This window comes from Orcinus orca, chromosome 6 (assembly GCF_937001465.1).
Source record: "Orcinus orca chromosome 6, mOrcOrc1.1, whole genome shotgun sequence".
NCBI classification, from domain to species: Eukaryota; Metazoa; Chordata; class Mammalia; order Artiodactyla; family Delphinidae; genus Orcinus; species Orcinus orca.
In genome coordinates, this window is record NC_064564.1 from 110,838,223 (window position 1) to 110,856,869 (window position 18,647).

An 18,647-nucleotide genomic window follows, 5' to 3' on the forward strand; every position below is an offset into this window, starting at 1 on the left:
AAATTGGAGATAATGATAATTACTAACTCATGAAGTTGTTTTATAGATTGAGATAATAATGTATGTAAAGCACTTAGCCTGGCACATAGTAAGTGCTCAATAAATGGCAACTATTTATTACTATATTAATACAATTTTGCACACTTTACCATGTCAACTCTGAAGCCATCAAACAGGTAAGAAGCTGAATTATACATCCTCAAAGCCAATTGTGACTTATAACCTAAGATGTTAAAATATGCTTCTCCTTGTGCTAAAACACACAAAACAAAAAGGCAAATGCAATGGAAAAGATGGCAGTAGAGGAGGTAGAGGAGTCGTGGCTGCCAGCCATTTCCTTTCTGGGAGTTTTCCCTTTTGTTAGATCTATTATCTTGGAGCTGGGCTGCCCTGCTGGCTTTCCATTTGCCTTGCTAATAACAGTAAATCCAGCAACTTCCACTGCAGCTCCTGTCTCCTTCAGCTGACTCTGAGGCCAATCAGCATTTCCTCTCTGCTCAAGTCTGATGTTCCCTGGGAAGTCCTGCTGAAGACAAAATTTATGACCAAAGTTTCTCCAGCTTTTAACCCTTCTGCCTATCCACACCCAGATGCAAAGCGCTCCAGAGGAATGCTAGGTCATTCCTACATGTGCATGCCCATGTTCTCACTGATGCTTTGCTTCTCTGACAAGGGGCCTCAGACCCCTGGAAAAGCTCAAATGAGCAGCTGCGCAGACAGATGCACACATTCTGGGCCATACCTAATGTGGACTAAATTTGAGCTGGTTCTTTAGCAGCTAGAGTCTCTGCTGAACCAGGACTCAAAGCAGTCATATGCATTAAAAAAAAGCGTTATATTACAAAATTTTGAGTATGACTGGGTCTCATAACAGTGAAATTGAAGGGAGGGGACAGGACTAATATTTACTGAGTAATAAATAACAGCTAAGTGCTCGGTGTTCGACATGGATCTCTAATTCTCACAACAATGCCATGAAGAAGATACTATTATTATTCTCATTTATAGATGAGGAAAATGAGGTTCAAACAAGCTAAGAAACTCACCAAAGAGCTAGAAAGAGTAACAGGAGCAAGAGTGGATCCAGGGAGGTGTTTCTAGAACCCAGGTATTAAGCTTCAGTTAAGACTACCAACCAGCAGCCTGTGATCTAGTTGTGACCTATTTTATTAAAGAGCAAACTAAAGCAAAGGAGCTCAGAATGGGAGAATGACATGACCACGGTCACCCAACTAGTAGTGACAGGGCCAGCTTTAAGCCAATACAGGAAGCCTGCTCCTGTGTTCTACAACAGCCGTGCCCTGAAATAAATCCTCCAAGGGCTGCAGAGGAGGAGAGAGAACTGCTTCAGGATTTTGGGAGACAACGGGGTGGCACTCCACAATCTCTTCAGCTGGAGAGAGAACAATGGCTGTCAGCCGAGGCTCCAGCTCACAGGCAAAGGCAGCAGTGGTGCAGCGGCCCCACCAGGCCCTTATGGACCTGGCACGAAGAAGGGTCTCATTACAGGGTTTTCATTTTAAGTAAGTTCGAGCCTTCTGGGACAGCTACATTCTAGCTCAATGGGCTTTTCTACGACCTCTTTTCCACCTCTCCACAGAAGTTAGATGATACACTTAACCAGATTAGTAGATTCAGTAAACTAATTTTTGTCTCAATTTAAAAAAAGAAAAGAAAAAAGTGTCAACATGTACATGTGACAGCTGTTTGGGACTCTAATGTTATGGAAAAGCAGCTGTTTTCATTTATATCTGAGATACTAGTCATTCTTAGAATGGGACAGAGTACTCAGCTAATAGCTTGTGCTTTAACCTATGGAAAATACAGGTCACAGAGACAAAATATGTTGGCAAAATCACAATATAATGGTTATACTCATATAACATTTTGGTCTTAAAAGGTTTGGAAATGTTTATAAGGGGAAGCAAATATTTAATAACGATGTTCTCATAGAAAACTGACATCCAATACAATGAAATGGATTGTGGCTTTTAGGAGAAAGGAAGTTTCCAAATAGAGAAAGTCCATGTAGGTAAAGGGAAGAAAGAGAAAGCTTTCTAAGCTCTAGAATTTGAAAGTAAGCTGTCTTCTGTTTACAAATTTTAAAAACTATTCTTACTCTTATCAAAGTAACCTGTATCTACAGTTTTATAGTTATAAGTCCTATAATAAAAACCAGTTAATTCCCTGCCCATCCCCAAGTCCTTCCTTACTGGTAGTTATTTAAACTTTTTTGGCTGTTTCTTCTGGTACTCACTTTCACATTCTTTTTTTTTTTTTTTTTTTTTTTTTGGCGGTACGCGGGCCTCTCACTGTTGTGGCCTCTCCCATTGCAGAGCACAGGCTCCGGACGCGCAGGCTCAGCGGCCATGGCTCACGGGCCGAGTCGCTCCGCGGCATGTGGCATCTTCCCGGACCGGGGCATAAACCCATGTCCCCTGCATCGGCAGGCAGACTCTCAACCACTGCGCCACCAGGGAAGCCCTCACATTCTTTATTAGCATTCCTATTCAGCTGTTTTTAATATTATTATAAATATCAGACAGCATCTATTAACTGCCGCTACATAAGGTGAGGATTTAACGGGTGCTCGCTCTCCCTCTCCTCTCCTCTCCCACCCCTCTTTAGAAAGTGTCTTTCTTCCTCGTTTCCTCCCTCCCTTCCTCCCTCCCTTCCTTCCTTCCTTTCTTTCCTGTAATACAGTGTGGGCAGTAGCTTCCTCCCACAGGGCACCCTTACTTGATTATCAATACTTAAATGTCTGTTTGGGGTATACTCCCCTCTGGCTCCCAAAGCACTCATTAGAGACCGATGTTAGTAAGGGAACCTGGGAGGCAACACTAATTCTGACTGATCTGCATTGCATTTCATTTTTATGATATTTACATTTTCATTCAATGATCTGATTCTCTAAGGAAGTCTGACCTCCAATAATCAAAGTGCAGTCAATCCATTCCCAAATAGAAAGTGGGCAGCCTTGGGCCTGGGCTGGAGGGAGTGAAGCAGCTGTAGGCTGCAGACTGGCTTTCGCTACTTCTCCTTAGTTCATTCCACAAAATGTGTTAGCCAGCTATGGGCCAGCTATGGTGCTGGTCAGGTCCAGGGCTGGTAAACCAAAAGGAACCCATTTTTCTCCACGAAGGGCTTTCCTTTTACTCAAATGAAAGCTCGCCACCCCTATCCTAAGCTGTCTCCCAAAGGAAAGGAGGGTTCTCATCCTTTGCCTTAGTAAGGGACTCACCAACATCTGGCGAGACCGATGTATTAGGAACTTACTGGGGAGAGGCCCATGGCACCTCTGACACTAGGCTGAGTGGCTGAGGGACAGTGTTCTCTCTAGCTTCCAAGGCTGAGATATGGCCCGTGTTTCTTAATTTCCATTGTGGTCCTGGATGGAGTCACTCAGTGTTCATGAATTCACCCAACTCTTGCTGCCCTGTCCACTTCTCCCTGCACCAGGGAGCAGTGTTGTTAGCCAATTAGGAGGTGCATGGAAACGACCTGCTGAAGTGGGAAGACTGAGGTAATGCCCTGTGCTGGGGGTGAGACGAACTCCCTTCAATTCACAAAACTGGGTCCTTTTTGTCAGATAAAGGACAGACTAAAAGCTGGAAGTAAGATTCCCTATCAAATGCATCTTGTTGGCTTGCTTACTTTTTATTGGCCATCTCCCCACTGGGGTGAGAGCTATCTAGGAACAGGCCTGGTCATTCTTCACCACTGCCTGCAACACAGTAGAGATTCCATAAACATTTACTGAGTGAGGAGTCTGGTGCTGAACACACTGTGCTCAAGAGGTCTGCAGGACCCTCGGGATTTTTCAGGCTTAAATCACACTTCGTCTTAACTTCATCGTAATTCACGTTGTTCTATTAAATGCAGTGTGCCACAAACAAAGGGTGGAAGAAGGCGGGGGTTATGATTTGGTATTTCTATGATTATGTGGTGACAGTTTTGGGGAAGACTGAGGAGTTGCAACAGACCACCTTGTATTTTTTGCAGCAGTTGGGTTTTAATCACATCTCACTGGCTTTGTGTTTGAAAAAACTGGTTCGCTGGCACAGTCGAGTCTACGCATCTTGCCGACTGGCCTGCCGTGATCAGGAGCTAGGTAACGAGCGAAGGAGGCTCCAATACGTCCTCCCCAGCCCTGCCTCCACTGCCACTCCAATGGCTTCTGATTTTAAGCCATCTTTGTCTCTGGGCATTACTGTCATTGTAAGGCAGAAAAAGAAATGCCCTCACTGAAGATGATTTTTCTTTTTTCTTAACGCATTTAGAGCTGTTGCAGAAAGTCCAGTATTTGTGACGTACTCAAAAAGGAAAAGCTCATTATGGAAAATAGTTACTGAAATTCTTAACACTGCCTTTTAAATTGCTTATGTGGAAAGACCAGCTCCACTGCCGGGCCTTGGAAAGCAGTGAGAAAGGAGTAGGTGTCTCAGGTCCCTGGCTGGTCTTGGAGAAGCCTTCTGTGGTGGGGTAACTGTTCTCAACTGATGGTTTCTCACAGCAAGTGTCTAAACTCAGTCCTGGCAGAGGAAGAGTTTTCCTCACAACTACTAACAGGATGAACACACTAATAGCCTGCCTGAAGAAAGAGGGTCTTCTACTTCCTCTGGGGGAGATCAAGACTCTTGGTGGAGAGAATCAAGGGGTGGAGGCAGCACCCCAAACCTCTCTGTCTGTAATCATTCACTCAAAAATCATACTGGTATTTACTTCTATTTCCTCTTTTAAATGTTTTCTGAAAAGAAGCAACAGGCTCTGTGAGCTACTCACTGTTAATACAAACACTTGTAAAAATCACTTGTAAACATGTTTGTTACAGGCAATTATAGTTTGTTCACTTTGTCTCTAGTATCTTTTCATAGTAAATTAAATTTGCTGATATAAGCTACATGATGAATAAGACCTGTGATCATTAACCCACCCCTACATAGATGGTTTGGGTTTTGTTAGTCAAAAATCATTACAGTTGACTCTCTGGATCTAGTTTTCTCCTTGTTCAATGTAAAGGGTGCTTCCAGCAGATCCATATCCGAACAAATTCAAAGACTGGTTCTATCACAGGGTATAAGCTTTCTATAGACTTAATTCACTGGTAAACAAAAAGTACAGGCAAAGGCCAAGTCATATGGGTAGGAAAGGAAATAAATCCTAAAAAGCCAGGTTTTACAGTACGTCTAGTGTGGTAGTGGCGATAGGGATAAAGGCAGCTGATACTCACTGAGTACTCAGTACTGATTGAGTGTTTTACATGTATTTAGTCAAAAAAACAACCTTGCAAGGTAAGTAGTATTATCCCTATTGACAGAAAAAGTAACTGAAGTTAGAAAGGTTTCACTTGCTAACTTCACAGCTTGTGTGAAAGGTGCAGCTGGGGTGGGGACTTGGGCTGGTCTGGTTCCAAAGTCTACGTGCCCTTTCCATCGAATCACGCTGCCACATCCAGCTGAAGTAGGTACACTCATCTCTCTAGGGAGAAAAGCATACTTGCCTCCACTGAGCTGTGGACCCTGTAACCTTTGCCAATGGGAAGAAGTACAGCACAGTGCTTAGGAGTATAGACTTAGGTTTAAGTCCCAGCTCCCAGCTTACTTATGACCTTGGACAAGTCCTGCAACTTCTCCGAGCTTTAGTTTTCTCCTTTATAAAACAAAAATAACACCCAATTCAAATAGTTGTTTTAAGGTTGAGATAATTTTTTAAAAAGTGTTTGGCCGATTGCCTAGCAAATTTTGAATATTCAGTAAGTGGTAACAATTATTATATTCATAACTCCACATGCTACTTAAAACCAGAGGTCAATGGAAGAAACTGTGATCTCAAAGATATTTAACATATGAAGTAATGAAAGACAAAACATCGTACAAAATGAAGATTAGTGTTTTCTATGCCATAAGGACATATATTTGTAAGTTCAGAAATTTATATTAATGTGAGCAGAATTTAAATTATATATTTGTAATTTTAATGAGTTCTTTCCTATTTTATTATGAACATTTCTAAACCACAAAAAAGTTGAAAGAAATGTACACTGAAAATCCATGTAACCACCACCTAGATACTACTATTAACATTCACTATATTTGCTTTATCACGTATCTACCCATCAGTCCATCTTTTTTTAAAAAAATGTATTTCAGAGTAAGGGGCAGGTGTCAGTACATTCACCCCTGAACACTTCAGTGTGCATAACAGTAACTGGTACTCAACATTTGTTTAAGAATCTTTTTTTATATTTTGGTAAAGTTTACATACAATGGTACGCACACATCTTACAAGTACCACTTGATAGTTCTGGCAAACGCATATACCTGTGACATCAGCTCCTGTCAATATACAGACTATTACCTTTACTCCAAAAAGTTCTCTCATCTGCATTACATTTTAAGTGGGGAAGCTGTGGTACAGGAGAAAAAAATGGGCTCAAGAATTAAGGGATCTAGGTTCATATCTCATCTACATTACTCATTAGTAACACACACAGGTATGTATACATACACATAACATATATGCACACAGCTTCAGTTTTCTCGACCACAGAAAAGAGATAATGCCCATCTCACAAGGTTTCTGTAGAGATTAAATACAAAAATTCTTGAATATAATAACTATTCAGTAAATGTAACCACAGGTTACTTTCTCTCTACCCTCCCTTCCACACTCTCCCCATTTCTCAGGATGTTGTCTTCAAAGAGAAAACAGTAAGGACAAAAAAACCCCACAACAGTTAAATGAGAGGTGAAGGAAAAAGGCATCTCTCCGCATAGGCAGTCCTCTCCCGATTTATCCACCGTGACTTCAGCTAATTAAACATCTGTCTCAATGGTCTCCTCAGCAAATTAGTCATCCCCACTTTGTGACACTGATTGTTGGTTGCAGCCTTTTCCTCACTTGCCACCATTCCCAGAAACTTCTAGGAGTTTACTCACCAGGCACATGGCAAGGAATGATGCAGGGTCCCCATTAACCCCCTACAGTTGCCCTTGGTGCCAGTGCTGTTCATAATGCTGCCAGACGTGTCCTTAGATGTGCCTCCCCAAAATAAACCTGTTAAGGGGTGAGGGCTTTTTTGTCTACATTTCTGATTTCCAGTATGATGCATTTTCTAAGTGCTATATATATGTACCAGACTAAAATATTTAACCAAAAATCTGTTTTTTAAAGTAGTTTTGATAACAAAGCTAGCAGGTAACAACATAACGTCTCAAATGAGGTGAAGTGCAGTCTCATGAATTACCAGCTAGTTCTCTCTAAACGCAGAAAAAAAAAGCAAGCTTTGCTGGTGAACAAATGGCCAGGAGGCAACAAGCAAAACGACCTGGTCTGGACGCATGCCTTTCTCTACATCCCGTGTGTGTGTTCGCGCACGCACACACCTGCTTGAGCTGCAAAGGGGGAGGTGGGGTGGGGAGAACTGTATCTAAACTACGGGGCACTTCTCAAAAATAGTTTTCTGAAATAGACGTCCTCTCAATCCTTCCTCCCACTAAAACAACTGAGTGACTTAAGAACTATCTTTCAGAAGGGTTAAGTGGCTAATAAAAACATTTAAAATGCTTAATTATGCTGGAAACCTAGAAATGGAAACTAAGACTACATATTAACTGCTAACCATCAGCTTGGCACAAGTTAAAGATTGATAACATTCAGTGCTGGAGGAGGGGGAGGGAAGAGACGCTCTCACATGCTCTTCGAGTGTCAAAGGATGGGTATAAACTTTGAGAGGCAATTTGTTTTTCTCAACATTTTAAATAAGTAGACCTTTGACAAACAATCTCATATTTAAAACCTAGCACAAATGTGCAATGAATACTGCCACAAGATTGTTCACTGCATGTTTTTCTAATACTGAAAATTTGGAAATAACCTAAAAGTCCACCAATAGAGAGCAAAGTTAAATAAATTTAACCAAAAAGATAAAAATGCAGTGGTCACTCTAATATAGAAGAATGCTTATGACACAGTATTGAATAAAAAAAACAAATGCAAAATCATACATATTGTATGGTGTCATTTTTAAATGACATGGATACATTTTTCATGAGTTCACTTAACAAACGCTTTTTGGGTGTCCTCTATTTGACAGGCATTCTGCTAGATGTTGTGTGTTTAGTGATTTAAGAAAACCCAAAAAACATAAAACAGGGTCCTGCCCACATGAAACTTATAGCCTGTATGTACACCTGAATGTGAAGTGAATTAAAAAAAAACAAAGGGCTCACACTGAAGAAGGAACCTTCATTTTTTATTTCACACATCTCCAAAATTTTTTTGTCAACCACTATTTAATTTTATTAAAAAAGAAGGAAAGAAAGAAAAAAAACCCCACAACTCTTTAAGAGCCTATCTTTTGCCACCACCTTGTTGTTGTTGTTTTTCACCACCTTGTTTTAATATTAACCCCAGGAGACCTGGTGGCAGCGCCAAGCTTTTTCAATTCTCCCCCAAACTGTGCATTCAGCTCGAATAAAAGAAATCCGACTTCACCCTGGTGTCCACCCCTCTGCTTGCTGAGCTGAGCACCACCCACTGCCTCCACGCTCATCACCCGTTGGATAGAGTCCTCAAGAGCCTCCTCACTGGTGTCTCTGCCTCTTGTTTTGCGTCCTCTAATCCATTTTTATAAGATAGCACGTTTTCTAAAAGAAATTCTGACTATATTGCTCTCCTTGCAGTGGTTCCCCTCTGCCATCAGAGCAAAGTTCAAATTCAGCATAGTTAACAAATATGATCTGGTCCCAAAGGACCACTCGAGCCTCATCATTCCCCACCCTGCCATCTCCTCCTACTCTACTGCTTTATTAGACTGAGCCACTTGCGGTTTCCAGAAGGCACTAAGCTCTCACTTTGTTCCTTCCGCCTAAATGCTCTTTCTTACCCCTCTTCACCTGGCCAGTTTTTACTCACCTTTGGGTCTCAGCTGGAGCATTTGCTTAGGATAGTCCTCCCTGACTCCCTAAAACTGGACTAGGGCTTTCCTCCTACAATGTGCACCCAGGCCCTATATTTGTTTCCACTCAGCACTTGCATGGTATTGTGAATGGCTGTTCGTTTGTCTCCCCAGCTAAACAGTAAGCGACTCAAGGGTAAGGACCATTTCTTGGCTTCTACAAAATCCCTAGTGCCTACGTAGTGCCTGCTGCATAACTGCCCCCCCAATAAATCAGTGTAGTTCTATTTCTGAGTACACTATCAGGCCTGGCCTGATCAGTTCTGTCCCTGCCTAGCTTCTGCAGCTTATCCTCTGCTCCATCCCTGCTCTAGTAATTTGGAACATCTATGTTTTGTGGCTATACCTCAAAACACCTCTGCCTGGAATGTTTTTCTCACTTACCCATCTGGCAAAGTTCTAATTAATCTTCAAAAAAGCTGTCAAAGAAATTACTTACTCCAAAGCATCTTTTCTCAGCCCGCTGCCTCACCCAGTAGTTTTAAGTAGCCTCTTATCTGTGTTGCTTTAGTAGCTCATGTACCATATTTTAGTGCCTCTGAGTCTGTTTTCTCATCAGGTTTTCCACCTGATTTCTAGTATGGTGGCTGGCACGGAGCAGGCAGCATTGGATGATGACTGCTGAACTAATAAACAGGGTATCTCAGAACCCAGAGCTTTTGAGCACACACAGCTTTCTGTATGGTGCCCTTGATTCATCTTCTCAACCTCTCCCATGTTACAGCTCAGGCAAGTAATAAGGCTCAGAGGCAAGTACACGACTACACATTCAGTTTTCTTATTCTAAAATACATTTTAAAATATTTCTAAAAGCAGGATACAGTTTACAATCAATATATACATTTAGTATTCTTTCTTTCTTTTTTCCTGAAGAGCTATTATTAAATTAGTGGTGTTCTAGAATTAGTCCCTAGTGGACCCCAGGAAAGGTCCTCTGACTCCAAAATGTGTGTGCCCCCTGTACCAGCACAGAGCCTCTTGGGAGTCTATGTCTTTTCTCTTCCTTTCATTCTTTTTCTTTAATCTAATCCATGCTGGTGACTGCCCCAGATGGAGTGAATGAATAGATTTTGTGATGGAAAAGGAACTTCTGAAAGATTAGCAACTAGCAGGAAGAGTAAATGCCGGTCAAATGTAGCTCTGGCCAATGACACATTTCAAGGTTTTCTCATGTGGCAGTTGCAGGAGCTCATAATACCCTTTTAAAATAACTGGGTCTCTGAAGTAATTCCAAAAGATTTTTGCTTGAAATAAATTCTCTCAACTCCCAAGCTTTCTGGATAAAATAGTTGACTGCAATGCCATCTTTAACATGCTCTGCTTTATACTCAAGAAGATCCATCAGGAGCCTCAGATCACTCCAGCCAGGGGGAGGCTCGGGTGAGATGAAACAACAAGATAAAGAGGCAGAGCGAGGAGGCAGGAGGAATATGTAACTGGGAGATTCCAGCCTGGGTCACTTCTGACTTGTAAACATCTTAGCAGTCCTCATTTACTGTATCATTGTCCTACTGGGTCACTGGATACCAAGTATCAGGTCTTTACTTCTTATCCAACCCCCACGTGTGAGTGGCATCTGCATGACTATTTATTCTTTCATGAGGAGGAGCAGTTTTCTGCAGAAATTCCTGCCTTTTTGCCAAAGAACATTTAAACAGTCCTATTTACCTTTCCTTCCTCATTTTTTAAAAGAGGATACAGTATAAGGAAAGCAAATGTCTGTGTCTCTGGCTGGCAAACTACTTTCACAGAAGAAAGGTTACTGGATTTTCTGTCTTTACAATTACACAAGAAGCAGGACTCTGTTTAGTTCTACAGCCGGAAGATTCTTTAGCTAACTTTAGCCTTTGGAGAGTATTTCAGGTTAGAAGAGTGTTAAAAATGCTACTGCATCTAAAACATATGGGCTTCTCTTTTCCATAGGGCAGCTCAGGACAGGTGTATGTTGCTTTAAGAAAGCTAGACATAAAACATTAAAACTGACACCAATACAGACAAACTGTGCAATTACAAAAAGAATTCCTGGCTTTATATCCAGATTCACCACAGGGTTCCTTTAAATGCTGCACTTCCCTGATGCATTTAGATCTTAGAATCAATGAACATTTCTGTTTACAGAATTTTAAATTTGTTCTCCCATTAGGGTTCTAATAAGCAACACGGTACAATAAAAAGAGTATGGCTTTGAGGTCAAAAAAGCCTGCGCTCCAATTTAAGATTATGTCATTTACTTACTGGGGAAACTTGGGTAACTTTAACTTCTCCTAGAACTGAGGAAAGGGAGGCTGAGAGAGGAAAGAAAGTGTATGATCACATGTATAGTTATCATAGTTCCTTAATTCTAAGGTGCACATTTGCCCCTACTTTTTAACATTTCTAAAGTCTCATCTATAAAACAGGCACAATAAAATCTCCTTTCTAGGGGTGTTATGCAGATTAAATGAGATGCTATCTGTAAGTACACAAAGGCACTCAATAAATCAGCTCTTACCCCATTGGAATAGATCTTGGGGAAAGACCAATTTCTCCCTGACACATAAATCCCCTTAAAACATTGTTAATAAGTAATAATTTGTATATAACTGTCTAAGTCTATTTGGCGTGAAAGTAAGGCCTCTCTTACGAGGTTGCAGGGAGTGAGTCAGAGACCCTGATGCTGCTGGTTCATTCGAGCAGGTCTCTTTTGGGTATAGGCTCCGAATCCCCACCCTGGCTTCCTGGGCTCTGGGCCTGGTCTGTATTCCTGTCATACTGCAGCCATCAACTCTGTACTTCTTTTCAATTCTTTTCTTTGTGTTCATATTCTCTGTATGTCCTACTCCCTCTTTGGGCCTCGGTGTATTTCACAGCGGTTAGAAGTTTAGATTTTATTCTGAATGCAACTGGAAGTCATTCAAGGGTTTGGACCAGATATAATTCGATTTATATTTTAAAAAACCTCTTTGTCTGCTGCTTTGTAGGCAAGAGACTGGAGGGGCCAAGAGCAGAGGCAGGAAAAGCAGCCAGGGTGTATTTCAACAGTCCAGGTGAGGTCTTGGTGATCTGGATCCATCCAATGGGGATGGAAAAGACTGAATTCAGGACATATTCTGGAGGTAAAAATAAGAGGACTTGCTAATGGATAAGAAAATGTGTGGAGTTAGCACAGGGAAGAATTCAAGGGTCATTTTTACTACATTTTTGGGGGGGGGTGATGGGGGGAGAAAGTTAAGTAAATTAACTTCAAAGTAATCTGAAATGTTCTTTTTATATTAAAATAGTAAGACTTTAACAGCCAAGGCTTTGAAAGACACTGCCCCTCTCCAACTCTTCACAGCTTAAATGTGAAGGTCACAATTTCAATGTCAATTTCTCTGCGAGGTGTTCCCTGACCATCCATAGAAAGCAGTGAGCTCCCCTGCATCTCATCTTCTCTCTCTCAGCCCCTCATGTTTACTCTCATTTTAGAATGTAAGCTCCTCTTCAGCAAGGGTCCTGTAGATCTGCTTCACCACAGTCTCCCTGCACCCAGCATAGGTCTGACCCATGAGAGCATGAGTGAGTGTACACACAGCTACAAATACATTATAGATCAATATTTACACCTTACATGAATTTTTAAGATATAACTTGAGCATCCAATGCTGTCATCATTAGCCGTCCCTCAGATCAGAACCTCACACACCCTGTGGTGGATGTTCACTCCCCTCTCTGCTCCTAGCAGTACTTTAGGGAATAGTGTTTGAGAAGTCCTAGACTAGACTATCTCCCTGGTGACATTCTAGGTGTCTAGTGAAAACACAGTAAATTAGCTATCAATAATGTGGTCTGTAACTCCAAACAGAGATGTTAAGAGGGAGTTCACTTGACAAAGCTAACATTTATCTTTCAAATTCTAGGTGAAATTTTGTACAGGAAAAGTAGGAATTAATATCGTAAGTCTTATTAATATTGTAAGAACTTTTCAAAAAGGATCTTCAGACTAATAAAAATTTGTCCTTCACATCAAAAGGCAAGAATGGACAGGGGTGAGAAAAAGTTGATATGCTTCTGGTTCAATCTCTCAGCAGATGATAATGAAAAACTCCTCCATTTTATAATAACAACAAATATTGAAATAGAGCCATACAGATCACTATTCTGCTTAGAAAATCCTACTTCGAAGCCTTCTCTCTTTTGTAGACCCAGAGATACCTCTATTTCTGCATCAGTGTTACAACTGAATTTAGGTCTACCTCCATTTCTCAAGTGCCTCTGTCATACCCAACATCATGCTTCAGGAGGCTGGTAAAGGTTGGTGTGTAATAACATTTTAAACAACATCAAAATACTAAGAAGCTCAGAAGGTCATCACTGATTGTGAGGATGTACTTGATAAAAGGAGAACTTGACAAACTAAGGCCTTTACTCACTAAACAACAGGTTAGTGTATTTTACTGGTTAAATCAAGGGACCTGACAGGCTACTCGTCATTATGTTAAAAACATACCCACCCAACTGTTAAAATTAGTAAAGAAGTTTCAGCTAATTCTTCTAAAACTGGATTCTCCATTTACAATTTTCTTAAATCATGGGGACTTTCTGCCAATGCAAGTAGATTCCAAATGTCAAGTAGGTCAGTAATAAAATGAAAAGCTGGAGAGAGACTTTTAAAAGAGACATTTAAAAATGGGCTTAAAAAAATAGGCCTTGGGCTTCCCTGGTGGCGCAGTGGTTGAGAGTCTGCCTGCCGATGCAGGGGACACGGGTTCGTGCCCCGGTCCGGGAAGATCCCACATGCCGCGGAGCAGCTGGGCCCGTAAGCCATGGCCGCTGAGCCTGCACGTCCGGAGCCTGTGCTCCGCAACGGGAGAGGCCACAACAGTGAGAGGCCTGCGTACCGCAAAAAAAAAAAAAAAAAAAAAAAAAGGCCTTAGCAGAGAACTGACTGGGACACACTATGAAAAGATTACTGTAAGTTCAGTACATGAATATTAATAGAAAAAACCCTGCAGTGTTCATAAATAGTTATGACTTGATGAAATAATTACAAATAATGCAAGTCAAAATTTTAGATCAGTTGCAAGTATCTGTAATGATATTCTATCCATAAAAAGCAAAAATATTTTAAAATCCTAGAGGTTTCCATTGACAAAGCTATTTACCTAAACAAAGAAGAATTCTTTTGCTCAAATATCTATCACCTTCTGATTTTCTACAAATGAAAATTGGTGAGGGAATGCCTGGGGAAGGGCAACAGAGTATTTAAACACTAGGTCAGTCATTAAGCCCACAGCTTGATTTAATAATGAAATAGTTTAAGTTCTCAATTTATTATTATTAAAGAGAGTTGTATGGTCATTCGGGAAAAAAAAGATGAGAGATGTTAAAGGTTTGTTGAGTAAGCAGCTAGAGTTCACTGTCAGCCTATGAAAGGAGTTCTGAAATCCTGGTCTAATACAACTAACCTCTAAGGCACAAGCAGTGTGAGAACTCTTGACCCCACATGGCACATGCTATCTAATCTCAAGTGCTATTTCTCCCTTCTCACTTAAATTAAATAATAGTAGCAAAGAGACAAGTGCTGTTCTGCACTCAATCAGGTGAAAGCTGTTTGAAGAGAGGGCTAAGCCAGACACCGGGGCATGGCGGGCACCTTCTTGCAAAGACTGAGCGGGTCACTGTGGTAGAGGCTTAGGAAGTGCAGGATGAGTGTCTCTAACCTGGCATCTCCTGACACCAAGTTCATGACTAAGTTCATGTGTCATAATGGGTAAGTAATAAGTATTTCACAGCCAACTGTGAGCACTAACAGACTTTTTTCTTTTTTTTTTGAGTAAATGTACTTGTGTTTCTTTCTATGACAGGACGGTTTTCCCCTTCATTAATCACCCTCCAAAACAAGTCCACTCCACAATACAAAGTTCCAAAACACAAAATATACCCTGCCTTTACCAAGTTAACCTTAAATAAACATCTTTTCCAAACTGGAGATAATCCCTCTATTTCATGAGACCAGACTTAACAAAGCAATAGAAAGAGCTTCTTATTTTAAAAAGCTTTTTGGATCAAGAAAATGGACAGTAATTTATGTAAATGCATCAATCTCAATTGACTTCTCTAGTATGAAAAGGAATAAATAATGCAGATGACTGTTTTTCAGACAACGAGTCCTAACTCTTTGCCAATGATATGGCAAAGACTCTGATGGAAATGGCAGGGATGTGTACACAAAGGTGAACATAAATAAATGTGTGTATGATAAACATGGTTGCTGGAGATGGACACAGATAAATAGGTAGGCAATTGGACAGGGATGGCTGGAGACGGAGGGAAAGACACTGGTTCAGCTGTATCCCAGTGAGTTCACAGAGCTTTCATGATCTAAAAAATGTGCGACAGCAGAATTCCTATTAAGAAGGTTAAAAAAGTCCTACCTCCTCTTGGGCAATTCAGAATAAAGCTATCTCAGAATATAATAAATATGTCACAAAATACACTATTATATAAAAAATTTAGGGACAAAAACGACGAAAAAACCAGGATCCTTAAAGGTAGAAGAATGCTTATTTAACACATTTAAATATCTGAAACTGTTTAAATGCTATTAGATTGGCACCTAGAACCCTAAATTTCTACTTTCCCCTGGGAAAGTAGAGGCTATGCCTCTTCAATCATCCCTTAAATGCAAAGAGGTTTGACCCCCATGCAATGGATAAAAGTCACCCAAAAAATGAACAAAAGAGGTGTTTGGAAAAACCAGAACACCATTCATCCCAGCTAACGACTTGTTCATTATGAGTGATGATGGATAAAGACTTCTCATGCTGAGATGAAATCAAGATTTATATGCATTGTTTCCTCTCCCAACTTGTGGGAAGATCATCATCATTTAATTCTATCTCTGCGGCCAGTGATGGGCATCCAGAGAGCTGGTTATCAAACGGTGCAGTCAGCTGGCAAAAGCCGAAACGTGCAGTTGGCACATCTGGACGGAGCCGCCACAGCCGAGGGTGAACAATGACTCCTGGCAAGCATCCAAATTGCTTGCAGACGCTAGCAGGTCTCATCTACAACCGCCCCTACCAGCATCTCTCTCTCTCTCTCTTTTTTATGAGAATCAGATTTTCATTGCTCCATTCAATTGCTCTCCTCTGCCATTTTTTACAGCTCTTATCGTTCCCTTGGAATATGGCCTTGAGACAGCTCATCCGTGTCCTTCACTGTGTTATCTCTTCTAACTTTTATTAAAACTTCAGCTTTCATCTGAAGATAGCTAATTAAATCTGGAACAGATTATATTCCTCCCCTTAAAAGGAACACAGAACTATTTTCCTCAACCCGAGCCATGCTTTTTTTCCCTTTCCGAAACATAAAACCAAAGGTGTTTAAGAAGTCTCATTTGCTTACAAAGCTAAGATATCTGACATGTCATAGATAGGTTGATTTATACTAAAGTTGTCTACGGTGTGATAAATCTTTGAGCTGTTTCTCAAGATAATTATTTCTCAATATTGGGAATATTTTCTTTTCTCATATCCTTTAAATATTACAGCTAATACCACAAGCTTATTTTCTGTATAAACTGAGTAATGAGGAATTAGCGATTAACAGCTACTTGTGTCAAGTGATTTATCTTAAAAAAATTTTTTTTTTACAGTTGCCCTCATTTTGCGAAAAATGAAAAAATGTTTTCTATTATTCTATACCCCAAACACTAGCAACCAGAAATTTCCCCCATGGAAAACTACATGAAAACATGAAATTAAAAGCAGTGCTTCAAATTTAGGGTTAAATCAGTTTTCCAGACAGCTTTACGCCAACTAATAGTTAGCTCAAGTAGCTTTGCCTTAATCTATTGCAAATTAATGATGAAGCTTCCGTAAGTGACATGGACACATTCTTCTCACATATGTCTGACCCAATCCCTTCCTTGGGCCCAGGGGCAGCTTAAAATCACTCTTCTGCTGTACACTTGCTATTGAACCCAGCAATGACATCTGAACCAATCCAGCCAGCCATCAAACACCCACCCATACCCACACCCACACCAACACCCACACCCAGCACTTTTAACTAAGGGTTAAGCTTCTGTTGCCAGAGTATGATTTAACTGTCCCACCTGAAATTTTCTGGGATCCTTTTCTTCGCTTCACTGCCTTTAGCAAGATTTCTTTCATGGTGACCTTTGTGTTGTCCACCTGAATAAGGGAGAATCCATGAGCAGCATTTCTGTAGGAAAAGACAAACATTAAATCAAGACCAATATTCAACCAAAGGGATGTTAATACAGTCCTCACTGAGTTTCAGTTTGAGTAAGTGTACAATCAAGTGTCAATTATTTTAAAAAGGGTTAAATAAACAAACTTCTAACGCGAAAGAGAGAGAGAGAGAGAGAGAGAGAGCAGGCTCGAGAAAAGCGTTCTAATATGAACGGTTCCAAGTGAAAGAGAGGGCAGAATTAGGGAAGATGTTTCTATTTATCTTAAATTGAATGCAATTGGTCTGTGTGGGTCACTAGTACCATGGCTTCCTAGTGTTGGTTCCCAAGCGAAATCCTGCAGCAAGGACTAACAAACGATAAACTTGGCTTGTGTCAGTAGATGTCACTGCAGGCAGATACTACCATTATATTAAAGCTCATGGAGCCCTGGAGGGAAAATGGGGGGTGGATATGATAGCCCAAAGCAATTTAGAATAAGGAAAACAAAGACTCTCCCTAACTGGCAAGCAAATAAATAAATTAATAAACAAGCATTAAAAAAAATACACAGTCTGTGTACACTTCAGTAGTAATGTTTTAATCTACTTAGTCTTAGAAGGTCAAGCAAAATATTAGCTGAAGTGTAAATAATTACAACAAAATAGTAACACTACTTATAAGCTTCTAGCCAATCACACTTGGGGTGGGGGGGGGTCATCTAGATAAGAAAAAACTGGTAAGGAACAAGTAGCCTTAAAAAAGAAGCCCATCCCTGGGTGAGGGATAACTTCACTACGACCGTTAACTGCAATAGGAGGTATCACAAATACTACTCACTATGCTTGGGCACTGAAACAAAACAGGCCAATTCCAAGCAGCTCATGTAACAAATGGGACCCAAGTTTCCAACTATGGAACATGGGAATTGCCACAAGGAGTTTGGTTGCATTCCCATTTCCCCATAAGAATCTCAAAGCGGAACACAGCCAAAAAACACAGCAGAACTTCATACTGACAAGAAAACTGAAAGAAAAGCCAAGCCCCAAGCTAAGCCATGGAAAAGCTTCCCAATGGTAGGACAGGCTGGGAAGGGGTCTTAAACCTAGTTTGGACCCAACCAGGTGGTTGGCTTTCCAAGGGGGCTGGGGGCTGATCTCAAAACCAAGGACCCAATTTGCTTCTCTAATACAAAGACATCTCCACACCCCCTCCTCTCCATAAGGCTTGCTGTTTAATCCTTGACATTCCATTTGTTAAAAGGCAAAAGCCGATGCTGGTCTAGCCAGCACGATCATCCATTTTAACTTGGTCAAGTTTTGCTCTCGAACAGCAGGCCTGAGAACTGTCAAGCTAATTTTACTGAACACTCTGTTACTGAATCATGCCTGAGCCCCGGCCGTTCTTTACCTCAGAAGCTGGACCCCATCCCAGAACAATCTTTAAAAGTTTATTTTACTGATCAAAGCAAAATAAGAAATAGCTCTTTTTTTTAAAACTATATTTAGGGAGCGAGGTAGTAAGTGATGC

The 18,647-nt window shown here is 40.8% G+C and overlaps 1 protein-coding gene across 1 annotated transcript in view; it reads right to left on the reverse strand.

Moving 5' to 3' along the window:
• The window catches only part of MAPKAP1 (MAPK associated protein 1), a 231,336-nt gene that overhangs the window by 77,178 nt on the left and 135,511 nt on the right, over positions 1 to 18,647 (reverse strand). Inside the window, exon 8 of the mRNA XM_049710710.1 lies at positions 17,040 to 17,149. Coding sequence (XP_049566667.1) covers positions 17,040 to 17,149 — 110 coding nt within the window. The remainder of the gene's footprint in view (positions 1 to 17,039; positions 17,150 to 18,647) is intronic.